This window comes from Eriocheir sinensis, chromosome 5, assembly GCF_024679095.1.
Source record: "Eriocheir sinensis breed Jianghai 21 chromosome 5, ASM2467909v1, whole genome shotgun sequence".
Lineage (NCBI taxonomy): Eukaryota > Metazoa > Arthropoda > Malacostraca > Decapoda > Varunidae > Eriocheir > Eriocheir sinensis.
The window spans coordinates 14,406,534-14,419,847 of record NC_066513.1 but is presented as its reverse complement, the minus strand read 5'-3'; the positions used below and the strand labels follow the sequence as shown (position 1 = coordinate 14,419,847).

The 13,314-nt window shown below is 41.9% G+C and overlaps 1 protein-coding gene across 4 annotated transcripts in view; it reads right to left on the bottom strand.

Moving 5' to 3' along the window:
* Positions 1 to 12: 12 nt before the first annotated feature.
* LOC126984568 (tuberin-like) overlaps positions 13 to 13,314 on the bottom strand; it is a 35,460-nt gene continuing 22,158 nt past the window's right edge. For 3 of the 4 annotated variants that reach the window (XM_050838287.1, XM_050838304.1, XM_050838294.1), the window contains exons 14-34: positions 12,883 to 13,001; positions 12,607 to 12,753; positions 12,110 to 12,296; positions 11,519 to 11,715; positions 11,152 to 11,226; positions 10,234 to 10,332; positions 9,761 to 9,870; positions 9,350 to 9,504; positions 9,104 to 9,195; positions 8,736 to 8,823; positions 8,228 to 8,464; positions 7,792 to 7,985; positions 7,139 to 7,367; positions 6,630 to 6,828; positions 6,274 to 6,367; positions 5,865 to 6,082; positions 4,778 to 5,009; positions 3,129 to 3,248; positions 2,658 to 2,798; positions 1,991 to 2,164; positions 13 to 739 (exon numbers count right to left, since the gene is read on the bottom strand). In XM_050838287.1, coding sequence (XP_050694244.1) covers positions 518 to 739; positions 1,991 to 2,164; positions 2,658 to 2,798; positions 3,129 to 3,248; positions 4,778 to 5,009; positions 5,865 to 6,082; positions 6,274 to 6,367; positions 6,630 to 6,828; positions 7,139 to 7,367; positions 7,792 to 7,985; positions 8,228 to 8,464; positions 8,736 to 8,823; positions 9,104 to 9,195; positions 9,350 to 9,504; positions 9,761 to 9,870; positions 10,234 to 10,332; positions 11,152 to 11,226; positions 11,519 to 11,715; positions 12,110 to 12,296; positions 12,607 to 12,753; positions 12,883 to 13,001 — 3,329 coding nt within the window. In that variant the 3' untranslated portion in view covers positions 13 to 517. The remainder of the gene's footprint in view (positions 740 to 1,990; positions 2,165 to 2,657; positions 2,799 to 3,128; positions 3,249 to 4,777; positions 5,010 to 5,864; positions 6,083 to 6,273; positions 6,368 to 6,629; positions 6,829 to 7,138; positions 7,368 to 7,791; positions 7,986 to 8,227; positions 8,465 to 8,735; positions 8,824 to 9,103; positions 9,196 to 9,349; positions 9,505 to 9,760; positions 9,871 to 10,233; positions 10,333 to 11,151; positions 11,227 to 11,518; positions 11,716 to 12,109; positions 12,297 to 12,606; positions 12,754 to 12,882; positions 13,002 to 13,314) is intronic. The other variant, XM_050838314.1, reaches the window with a different exon arrangement.

The window sequence follows — 13,314 nt, the reverse complement described above, 5'->3', positions numbered from 1 at the left end:
TAAGATTAACCATATTGTTTTTACATGTATTGAATAAGAACAGCACTTCACATGCATACAAACTTTTGCATTCACACAAACAGATCCATGCACATACAAACACAAACCATACAAAGTTGGGAATCCCCAAAGTATGGAACAAATGCCTGAAACTGTGTGCACTGGTAGCTGAAGATGAGGTCCAACAAGTGATCTGGAGTCTCACTAGAAAACATGTTTATAAACACTTTGGGTATCCAGATACAATTCCTAAATATATATCACTTGGGGTTCCAAATCAAATCTGAGGTACAGAAAAATAAAATCACTTAAGCAAAAAATATACATTAATATATATCATTGAGCAATGATAAATATGAATAAAATAGATTCTTCAGTGTAAGTTGTCACTATCTTGTGTGACGTTAATCTCAAAATAAAATCTGAAAACCATAGATCCATAGGTGCCAAATAAATTCCAATTGTACAAGGCTTGAGGTGGCTTCAGCTGCACCAAACACGGCCCCGTTCACAGCACTCAGGCAAGGAACTGCTGCCAGTACCCTGAACCGCCACCCCGAGCCTTGTCCCACTTGTCTGCGTCCACCATGTCCGTGAAATCCATGATGTTGGCTTGCGTCCCATCCGGCTCAGTCACCATTTGTCGGATCTTCCTAATCTTCCGGAGCCGTTCCAACCAGTTACTGGCATAGGGACTGTGTGGTGGCCGATTCAGTGACTCCCAGATGGTTGATGCCAGCTGAAAGATTTGAGAGGATAAGTTTTTATCATTAGGTTTGACAAATACCCTGAAAGTGTCAATCAATATCAAGTGTCATTGCTATTTAGAATGATTGAAATTCAGCACATGAATTGCCTGTAAGTGGCAACAAGGTGGCAAAGGCTGCCATATCAGCAAAACTTGGTGGCTCCATTGTTAATTCTGTATAACGTTGCATGGCTAATGGGGTCAACCATATGTAGGGCGGGGGGGTGAAGTAGGTGCACAAGGACAGATGGGGGTGAGGGTAGGAGATGCAGGAAAGCAGCTCTATCTGTAGCAGGACAGTTGAAATGTTATGATTAAAAATAAATGTAAACTTCGACTTATGACCTGCCTGTCAAACCGAACCCCATTGTAACATGAGGACTGCCTGTATAACAACAATCGGGTTTACATCAATGGATAAAGCAGTGATTGTACAATTATAATACTATCTCCAAACCTTGAGCAGGTAAAAAAATAGCAAATACAGTCACTAGGGTGGACAAGCCAGTCAGTTTTGGTGCAAGTCCCAAGACTGAATAAATGAGGAGGGTTGATATCATGAGAAGACGTTCAGAGTGCAAAAAGTTCTCCTGGCACGTAACAACAAGTCATGAAGTGTAAGATATGGGTGTGTGTGTGTGTGGCTCTCAAAGCAGTGGCAGCTCCTTGGCCTCCCGCCATTTTTCCCCCTCGTAGCAACCACCTCCAGGCACGCACTCCACCCACAAAAGCGTCCCTCTCTCTTCTCCAACACTTGTCAATAATAAAATGGAGAGTCCTTCTTCTCGAACACTTGTCAATAAAATGGTGAGTATGTGTTTGTTTACTATTTGCATCTTCAACTATTTTGTAAGACCGGATATGCAAGTTTTAGAAATTCACCTCAAAGTGGTTCAGTAAGAATTGTCTATAATTAAGAGTGGTTGTATGAAGATGGCAGCAAAATGTTATCCAAGATGCACCCCGATGCTTCCTTTCATTTAAAAAATAAATTATTCAAACATCACTGCAGAAACTCTATCTATTGTAACTTACTGTTATTGTCAAACTTTAGGAAACTGTTGCTGGCAAAATCCTACTGCATTTACTTGTAACAATACAGTACCACTATCACCATGACTTAGTTTAGTATTTACTATATTGCACCAGGAGCCCTTTATCATTTATGTTAGTGGTTCCACAAACTGAAGTTAAACTGTGACTAAACACAACTCCTTCCCCCCCATTACTCTGAACACTCACATCAGCATGAAGGGCAATCTGCCGTACAAGGATGGGCAGATTGGTATCAGATACAAGTCGAGGACTGCCACCACCACCCACAAAGTCTGTCAGCTCTGGCCGACACAGTACCCCAACACTGTTGGTGGAGTGATCACCCGGCACGATCTCCACTGTGGTGTGGTTGAACTGACCCTACAAGTGAAGAGGAGGCTGTTATAAAGACTTACAAGTACTATCTTCATCTACTTTGCACTTGGTTTACATATACACCTGAAAAAGGAAAAAGTCTATAGGAAGAGTATGTACTCAAGGCATCCCCTACCCAACTTGATGTTTCATCAAGTAACCCAATTTATCCAAGATTTATTTGCTGGACCAGCTGTATAATAATGCTAGACAATAAAATCTAAATTATTAACCGTTTTCATCACTTCTCGTAATAAAAATAGGTTTAACTTTTACTGACCATCCTCTCCAACAAACTATTAAATATTAAACAGAATAAAACCTTATTTAAGTTAGCTGAGAAGTGTAGGACTGATGCTCACTGATTATCTCTATCACTCTAGAAGGAAATGGTAACTGCAGTTATTCAGCTTTAGCCAGACTTTATTTTGACTTGATCCAAAAGGCATATAATGTTCCAAAGCTTTCCTGCAGATAAACTTGAGCATTCTTAATTCACCTTTATGGTATTGATGCTGTAGGGCTGGCCACTTTCGTTGTAAACAATGGTGACATAGTTGTTGCCAATGTGCCGTTTCTTGCTGTTACAATTTGGATCGGACTCTTTGGTGGGCATCATGGTGGCCACATGAAACACAACCTGGGTAGACATGAGGAATCATACTGTGCTTATGCCAGGAAATGTTCTGGAGGTATACAAGATTCTTACAAAGGTAATTTGTTGAATTAAAAACTGTAGTCTACATGCTCAATGCCCCATAACCCACTCCATGAGACAATGGGAAAACCTTATACCACACGCACACACGTGGGCAAGGTATATTTGGGAGTTGGCAAGAACAAATAAACTGCATAAGTTAAATAAATGTAGATATGGAAATAGTTCAAACAAGATTAACTTAAATCATGTATACAACTAGATGAATGTACATATACACATGTGTGCACACACACGCACACAAACACATACCTGCATAACATCATCATGCCAGATACAAACAAGCTTCCCATCACTGCCTTTAGTGTCCAGGCCACCCAAGAAAACCTCATCCTCAGGCACTGAGCTCAGCTCCAGCACAGTTCCAAGGCCCTGGAGGTGCAGCAGGATGATTAGTAAATGTGCAGTACAGGACTGAATTCTAATCAATGATGAATTACACTCATCGGCTCAATTTCCGTGAAGCTAATAATATGGGAATATAGGCTGCCAGACAGATAATTATATCCTAACTCTCAAAACAATGCAAAAGTGAGCTGGACAGACAGACATAACATCACACACTTCAAAACATTGCCATAGAAATTGAAGAACTATGTTATACTCGGCAAAAATATTGCAAAAGAGCATTTTCTTCAAGCTGTGTCCATTTTAGACTCCACACAAAAGGATTTTTAAGTACTGTACAGTCGCGATACGAAGTGATGTCGCCCCTCTCAAAATGTTCCATGAATTGTCTTCTGCAGTTATTAATACACACGCACAGTATGACACGAAGCGAATGGACAGTTACTGGCATTACTTTGCGTTTTATTGATTAAGAAACAATCAAATAATGTTTCACATTAAACACCTTTTATTCACTATTGTGGCTTCTTATCATAAGCATGGGCACTGAAATACATAGTAAAATTGCTCAGTAACGATGATGAATGAAGAATGCCTTCATAGGTAGGGTTGCCATAATTATCTGAACTATCAAAATTCCGAATGCCTCCACGAACACTCGACCATAGCCTAATGTTTGGCAGCGCTGCGATTAGCCTACCCGCCCGCACCACCACCTCCATTTCAAAGCCATATTTTCTTATTTCCCCACCTTCCTCGATTATTCTATGGCACTTATAAGCTGTGGAAATGTTCAACTGATCACGTCCAAGCATTAGAAGTCTACATGAAGCTTTTGTAATCGTTATATTGACCAAGAAAGGCAATGATGTGTGTGATCGGCGGCAAAGAGTGAGGAGCTTGGAGTTACAAAACACGACTATTCTGAAGCTATTTATTCTTATTTTTCGATCTCCCACTATCCCTCAGTAGTTATAGGCTGTGGGCATCTTCCCTTTATCACTATCATGCATTAGAAGTCCACGGAAAGCTTTTGTTATCGTTATGTTGACCACGAAAGGCAAAGAATGAGTCAGGGCTGAATAATAGGTATGGTGCGCGGGCGATGACGTCATCATCATACGAGAGTATAAATTAAATCAATTACGCCATCCTAGTTTAGGATATCGACTAATTATGCATGTCCTATATATTGCGCATATGTTAGATTTAGTGTTGTCAACAATGATCATGAAAAGATAATTTTACTTTCTGTTTGAGTAATGTCGATATTTGGACTTCATTTGACTCTTTCCTTGGTGAACGAAAACACTTTGTGTCAACTCTTTGTAAGACATCATTGAATATTTATTTTCCATTTTTTTTCTAGCTTCTAAAATATATTTAGTTAAGTTATGATGAAGATACAGGAAGATAATGGTACTCTTGAAAATATATAACGATACTTGGGTGATCGAAAATAAACGTACACGGCGACATCACTTCATATCGCAACTGTACATATAGAAGTAAGAATCATAGTGCATTGTGTTGTCATTCTCTTTCTGTCTCACCTGCAGGAAGAGCATGTATCGCAAGGAGCCAAAGGAATTTTTCAGTATTTCCTGCTCAGTGCGCTGCCCCTTGCCAACGTACAACACCCCAATCTTGTGTGTCTCCTGCGGCCGGATGAGGTCAAGCACACGCATGGCTCGCTGCATCTCCGGCAGGTGTGTGGGGAGCAGAACTGGCTTCTCAGTATTGCTCCCAAGCTTGCCCAGGTAGTACAGTTGCAGGAACACAAAACTGCAAAGAAAACATTAGCTGGTAACTGTCCAATTACAGTGATGCATTTTGTGATACCATTAGCCTCTGAACTTACTCACTTAATGCAGAGAGAACAATGTTATGTGCTCTTTTGACAAGAGCATTTTGTATGGCCAGTGAGTGGTGAACTACTGAAATGTGTGCTAAGGAGTTGAATGATTAATTATGAAGTGATCATTTGAAGGAGAGACACTGAAGGATATACCAACTCTATCCATGTGAAGGGGGAAAGAAAGGGAATCCTGGATATTTACGGTAAAAAAGGCAGCTCAAGGGTTAAATAGAATAAACAAAAAACATATTCATATATTTTTCTTATTAACAAGACTTTCTATACAAAAAAGTGAGGTCATTCTTTGTTGATTTATACCATAAGCTGTTGGCTATCATGTGTTTGAAAAGACCCTAAACTTAACCTAACCTAACTTAACAAAAAACCCATACAGTTACTATAGGTCTTGACTCAGAAAACTCATATATGCTTCCTTACTAATGAGACTTTCTATACAACAAAGTGAGATAATTCTTTGTTGATTTATACCACAAGGTGCTAGCTACCATGTGTTTGAAGATACCCTAAACTGAACCTAACAAAACCCTAAACAATTAATATAAGCCTGACCTCAGAAAATTCATATATGCTTCCTTACTAATTAGACTTTCTATACAACTAAGTGAGGTCATTTTTTGTTGATTTATACCATAAAAAGCTAGCCATCACATGTTTGAGGATACCCTAAACTTAACCTAACAAAACACAAAAAAGTTACAATAGGTCTTGACTCAGAAAATTCATATGTGCTTCATTACTAATGAGATTTCAAACATGCTTACCAAGGTGAGATCCCCGCCTTTATGTCCTTCATGGAGTTCATTTTCTTAACAGCTGCAGCAGACTTGAGGTGAAGCTTCCTGGAGGCTGGGTTCATGTCGGAGATGGTGTGCCCTCGGTCCCTGCGTATTGGTCGGGGTGAGCCACTGTCCTCCCCCTCAGCTGAGCAGGTAACGCCACCACTTGCCGAGGAAATGCTGCTGTTGCTGCCGCCACTAGTCTGGGTACAATGATGAGTCAGATCAGTGGAAGGGTGACCAAGTAATGTAAACTGCTTCCCCTTATCCATATTGATTTGAGCCAGCAAAAGATCTCTCTTAACCTACTGCTTCCCTTTCAACCTATTACATGCTGTATTTGTCAAAGAGTTGCACTGCATATTCCCTCTGTGTGGCCTTGGCTGCAACCTACCATCTGGAGTGCTGAGGTGTGGCGCACCCTGGAGGAGCCCACGGGTGGAGGTGGCGAGGTGGATCCTGTGCTGCCGTCCATCACAGACTCAAATCTGAAGCACCAAAGACAAGTGAGTCCTTCCAGCATACAAGTCCCTCTACTTTGAAGCACCCAAACTGTGTCATTATTTGTTTCGTGTTTTGTGTTCTGCATTTGTATATTTCGAGTCAAAATTTACTAATATTAAAAAAATTACTATAAAAAGGCATACAACTTTCCATCTAAATAAACTACTTTATGTATTAAAATACAACTGAATCCTGAGTTTCTGACAAAAAATTCAATCTTTCTATCTATATTTTTATCTTCCCCACCTTGGTGAGAGTTTAGCTCTGCCCAAGGGTGGAGGGGAAGGAGACATTTCAGGCAGGGGTGAGACAGGGGTCGGGGACGCTGGAGGTCTGTACTCGCCAGGCGGGGAAGACTCTTCACCACCCACCACAGCACCCTCACTCATCTCGGGACTAGAGTGACATCGCTGAACTGGGACACGCGGGTCTTCCAAGTTGTCACCTGCAAGTGGATGGGTGTGTATCAGTACAGTTGTGTGTGCTAACAGGAATATACTATAGATGAAGAAGAGATGTCAGGTAATATTGATCTGCATCCATAGTCCAAGCTTGAGTATGAAAATATGCATGCAGTGTTTGCTTGGTTCTAGGGTTGTGACTAATCATTGTAAGTTCCTTTATTTCTTGTGCTGTATATACACATAATGGCCCAAAAAAATTTGTCAAAATGGTCATGTGTGATTTTTCTAACACCCTGAGAGAGAGTGAGAATGAGAGCAAGAGTGAGAGAGCACATCCACCTCCTAACATACCTGATGTGGTGGTGGTGGTGGTGGTGGTGGTGGTGAGTGGGGAACTCTCTCTGGTGTCCTCTCCCAGGTCGGTGGTGTTGATGCGGGGGTCCGAGGAGGCGTGGGAGGGCGCCCCGCTGCTGGACCCACTGAAGTCCCTCTGTGATCCCGGGTCCGAATCCTGCGTCTTGTCCGAGGCTCCGGAGAAGGCACGTGGTCTGAGCTCTTCAAACGTCTGACTTAGGAGCTCCTGGAGGGAAAGTACAAGGCAAAAATGGACCTCAACTAACTACTTCCTTTTGACCCCATCACTAAAAGGGTCATTACCCACTGTGAGGATGGTTAGATTCCTGCAAAGGCTAAAGTCAACTTGTTTTTGTGTGATCCAAATTGTGGTGTGAGTGAACAATGAGTCACTTCTACTGCACTTTTCATCACTAAAGATAAATAAGACTATTTTGCGTATAATAAATCTCAAATGCTCAAAAGTACAATGATGATGATGATGAGGAGGAGGTGGAAGGTGAGAAAGATCTATCACATAAAACAAAGAAAAGTATGACAAAATAAGTAACTGAAAGGGAATATGGTGACAAAATACACAACAGGAATTTAGGGAACTTAACTTGACATCACTCTGAAGCTAACCAATTTAACAACACACAAAATGTTACCTCGTTCTTCTGGTCCTCAAGAGTCAAGCCGCTCAGCCTGCGCCGCGTGTACCCTGAGCCCAGGCCACCCTGACTGGAGGAAGACGAGGAGGTCGGGGAGAAGAGGGAGCTGAGGTCAAAGAGCGGCAACTCCTCCATACCTAACGGCAGCAGCTGTTGCTCATTTTGGATCCTCATCATCCACGACATATTGCCTGGAACAGATGCAGGGTGTGTGTAGATTTACATGAGATGCATTATTGCATGTCTCCACATAAAAGTACAGGAAGCAACATCTAAATGTGCCATTACACTAACTACTATATTTATTTTGATAATAGTGTGAACCATTCTCCTTCTCCATGGAAATAATGCCTGTATTAAGTCTGAGTGAAGGAATAATTTGTAAATAAAACTTCTTGCATATCACTAACACAAAAAGTAAAGATGAACTAACCAGTCGGCTGCCTGATGTGAATTTCTGCCCACCCCAAACACCAGCAGGCACACAACCGTGGCCGCCGCTCCTCATCAGCAGCAGCCGCAGCAGCAGCGGCAGCAGCTGAGGCAGCAGCAGTGGCAGCGGCAGCATCAGCACCAGAGCCAACACTGCCGATGGGCGCCAGGCGTTCATTGGACGGCTCCCTGACTGTGGCATCCCCAAACCCTCCACTCGACCATGAACTTGTGGGGTCTGCGGGCAACACTTGGTCAGTGAGTCAGTGAGATGGGAACAGGCAAGAATCATAGACCAATACCAGCAGGAAGCAAGGAAAATTGGCAACCCTTCTACCATGACCACCACCTTAAGGAAGAAGGGGTTTCGAGAGGAAAAAGGGTACATTATTCCATGACCATAGAAACACAGTATTTTGTGATGCTTGCCTTTAAAAACAAAAATGGTAATCACCATCCACCATACTGGACAAGTTAACATTATTCATCTTCCACACACACAAACCCACCGTGGTCTATGGGGGTTATGCCGTCCCCAAGGTCACGGATGATGCTCCTCATGTGCAGGTCATCCTTACTCTGAGGCTTGTACTTTGCCTGAAATAAATAAAAACACATGCAAGATGAAATTAAGTGCCAGGCTAACTAAAATATTCCAAAAGTTTAATCCGTTAAATACATAAAAATGAGAACTGCCATCCCTCTGATCCTTCCCACAGTACCTTCCGGGCTCTCCATCTCATGCACTGTTGGCTTAAGTCCCCTATAGGCCTCTCAGCTCCCCCTTGGTCCCCAGATTAACTTTGAAAGAAAGTAATTTATATTGCTTGGCACTAAGGAAGCCCTTCCTTAACAAATATTTGGCACTCGCACTGACCTCGTGGGAGATGGTGCGGTGGAGCTCCGAGCGGTGGCGGCGCCGGCTGGCCGTGGCGGTGCTTGGGGGCAAGGACTCAGCCGGTGCTACATCTGTACAGGTAAATCTCAGCTATACTGACCTTCCTACTGATATTAATTTGTTAAAATCAAGAGATAAAAAATTCAGACTTAAAAATATGAATATGATATCCTCTGAGTCCTAGGTACTGTATGGATATTGTGCCTTCAACTTGATTTCACTCACTGTTCTCCTTCCGGCACAGCTGTATGCACTTGTCACACAGGCCGTTCCTCATGGGGCGCTGGCCACACCCTGAGGTGGTCACTGTTATTATCTTGTTGCCCAGGATCCAGGTCTGCTCCTGCCCACCAGTGATCAGCATCTTGGCCACAGAACTCCTGTAAAGCAGTACTTTCATTACAACATACTCTGTCCAAGAGCTGATTTATAATAATGTGTTTCAAAGCACTTCAGTTACCACTCTGCAACTTTGGAAACAATGGGAAATAATACCTGACATTAGATAAAATATAATGATGCACACTAAAACCATTTTGTAGTAATGACACAGTGCACCAAGATCTTGCTCTATACATGACACAAATGCCTCCCCTTGGCCCCTCACAAGGCCAGGGTGTGTTGCCTTTTCCTCACCTCTTTGGCAGCGGGGCGCAGGAAGCATAGGTGTAGCGGGACATTAGGTCAACGATGGTCTCCAGCAAGTCATTGTGAAACTGTATCATCTCCTCCCCTTTCCCCTGTCCCTAAATGAAAGAAGAGGGGCTGGAGTGCTTGGGAAGGGCTGGGGTGTCATATAATGAACAATACATCATTGACAGTGTTAGTAATATAATTCTAATCATTCATTCTGTGAGTGACTACATCAAACAAGTGGAGAGCATGCATGTCCCCAAAGATTTCAATCCCTCTGTTCCTTCACAAAGCATTAACCATTACCTCTCCAACCCAGCATGCAATAACTAAGTCCCTGTGGTGCTGGCAGACTGATTCCAAAACTTTGCATTTATTCAATAAAAGCAGTTTACTGAAGATAAACAAACATCCCAGCAGAGTGCATACAGGAACTCTAGTAATAGATTCATAATAAGAAATAACATATTCCATACAGCACACAGGGATGGCTGAGGCTCATTCTTTAGCTCTTCTAGGCGCTTGTGGGAGAATGACTGAGAGCGAGTCATTCTAGTTCTTGCATTGAGCAAAGCCTGAAAATTATTTGAATAATGATTCAGGAGCAAGTATGGACTTAGTATGACTAATGCACTCAAGATAAAACACTCTAACACCTGGCACATGCTTCTAGGCAGTGGATAGCTTACTAACTTCTAAAAAGGTAACACAGGAAAACAGAATGAGCTAGTGATAGAAATAAGAATAACATTGCATAACAGAGTAATAACTTGCACTATGATGAGGCACAGCATAAAATCAACAGGGATGAAATATGTCAATGATTAAGTATACACAAGATATTTCCACCTACTCAAAGGCGATGATTTGTGCAGAATAAAAAGATTGATCAATGAAACATATTTGCAAAGCATTTCTCACAACTAAAACTGAGAGAGTTCAACATCAGAAAAAAAATAAGATAAATGTCAACAGATGAAGATTACTCTCCCTAACAAGCACAAAAGCATATAAGATGCCACAAAACAAAACAGGGTAGATGTAAATGGATTCAAATAAAATTTCCTAACAAGCAAAACAAGACTGAATGCAAAAATAAAAATAAACTAAGTTATAACAGCCTGCAATGAAGTGTTTTGTGTGTAATCCTGACAACCCTGCTAAGCCTGGCACAGCAGCAGCACTCAGGCCTAGCAAGGGTGTGTGCTTGTGTATTTACCTAATAAAAGTATACAGAAGTTGAGCTAAACTTTTTTTTTTTTTTTTTTTTTTACATCAAAGGATACGGCTCAAGGGCAACAAAAAGTGTGTGCGTGTTGTGTGTGTGTGTGTGTGTGTATGTGTGTGTGTGTGCATGCCGTACACTAATCCAGGCCATCAAGGCACACACCCACCTGCTCGCCGGTGCTGGCACTTGCACTCCGCCGCCGTGTGTTGGCATCCTCATTGGACAGGATGATGCTGAGGTTCTGTGCCGGATGCAAATTAAGATAAAACAGAGAGCTGGTCAAAAAATGTGATATCTACCAGTATATTCATCATCAAAAAAATACATGGGCATACTTTGTACTAGAAATAAGGAACTAATGTAGGTAATTTGGCCAAAGAACCAAACCAGCAATACTGAAGACCACTAAAGGCTGCTCGACTGATCTTTTAAACTATTCCTTCATATGCTGTAACTAATCAGAGTAAACAAAAAACATAATATAGAAAAAAAGGAAACATCAAAGCAATAAGTCTTGCAAATGGAAACTCCACCTTTGTTATGAACTGGACAAATGCACGTCTGAAGGGGAGGCGACACTTGAGGAACCACATGGCAATGACGTGGTAGGCCAGCGACACGATGTAGTGGTTGAACTTGAACGGGTTGGTGTAGGGGATGGCAATGGCAAAGATGGACATGTACTGGTCGGACACAAAGCTGGCATACACTTTAGGCAGGTGGAGGAAGGCTGTTGGAAGATGATGGCACTTAGCAATGTGTAATCCCATGCATACCACACCAAGTTGATCATTTTATGAGTCATCCCTGTACTGCCTCAGAAAGAAACTTGGTAGAGGGTAAAAGAGGTAAGAGAGACAAAATAAATATATACTGCTCAATTACAAAGTTAGAATTTAGCCAGATGGAGAAACAGAGAACAAAATTATATACCGTTACTTCTTATATCAGAGAACTCATTGAACTTCCTATTGCATTTATTAAGAACTCCCTATTTGTCTCCTCTAGAACTCTCGCCACATTCATCAAGCAAGTACATGAATATAGTCTGTACTAGTAATGAGGAGTTAAAAAAGGTGCAGGTAATGATAACACACTTAGCTAAACACAATACAATGACTCACTTGAAATAAACTCTAGGATGGGCTGAGCGTTCTGGACGGTGGCGGTGATCTTGGAGAGGTTGAGCATAACCTCCCGCAGCAGCTTGATCATGGAGTCCCTCATCTCCAGCACACACAGAGTAAGGGAACTCACACAGAGGGGCCCGGCACACCGGCTCACAACTCCCAGCTCAAGGCATTTAATGATCTGAAATACCAGTTTTCTATGCATTCTTCCTGACTAACTATGCAGACTTCACCGACATCAAGGAAACGGATCACCAGAACACGATGAATTTAAGTGGACTTTTGCTGATATTCATGTGCACTTTTCATGTCCTTTTACTGACTGACATTGGTTAACCTTTTTCTGGAAACATTGCAGTGATGCTCTATAATGGTCTACCTATTTACCTAACAATTAATCCACTCTGACACCTACTCCCAAAAGCTCTTTCAAGGGAGTGACCTCAAGAGAAAAACTTCAACAGAATGAGGAGCAAGGTCTGCCTCCTCACCTTCTGCTGGAAAAATGGGTCCATGTGCGTGTGGTAGGAAGCCAGAGAAGCCAGCACCGGGAAGACGTAACTCTGGAAATCTGAGCGAGTGAACTTGGTGGGCGTGTTGTGCAGGGACTCCGGAAGCCCAAGGGATTTTTCCATGACCTGAAAAAGGGGTGATAAGTGCTTCAAACAGAGAGATGTAACCAAACAGAATGAATGAAGATGTAAATGAACAGAAAGATGCAAAGAATTATATTAAAGCACATATTTTTTTCAAGAGATAAACCCTACCAGAGCACACAAAGTTGAAGCAAAATAATCAATGTCATTCGCATCTCTGGAGAGAATGAGAGCCTTGTTCTGGAGGACTTGAGGCACCCGTTCCAGGATCATGCGCAGCACATCCCAATCTGGTGAAGAAAAAAGGAAACGTGGGGTTTAGAGGACTATACTCTGTCATACTGAAAAGCTTGGGTCATACTGAAAACCAAATAAGGGCATGATCAACATGTGAGGGGAGAGGGAGGTGAGCTACTCCACTGTCTACCACTAAGATGCTTTGAACACATATTTCATTGTTTTTTTACTGATTTTTATCCCTACACTCTGCAAATGTTTTTCATGAGGTTGCTTAGACATGATAACAGAAGAGCAGTTTACATGGTAAGAAACAAAATATGGGCACATGATAGATAGGTATTTTAGAAAAGCTTTAGTTACTCA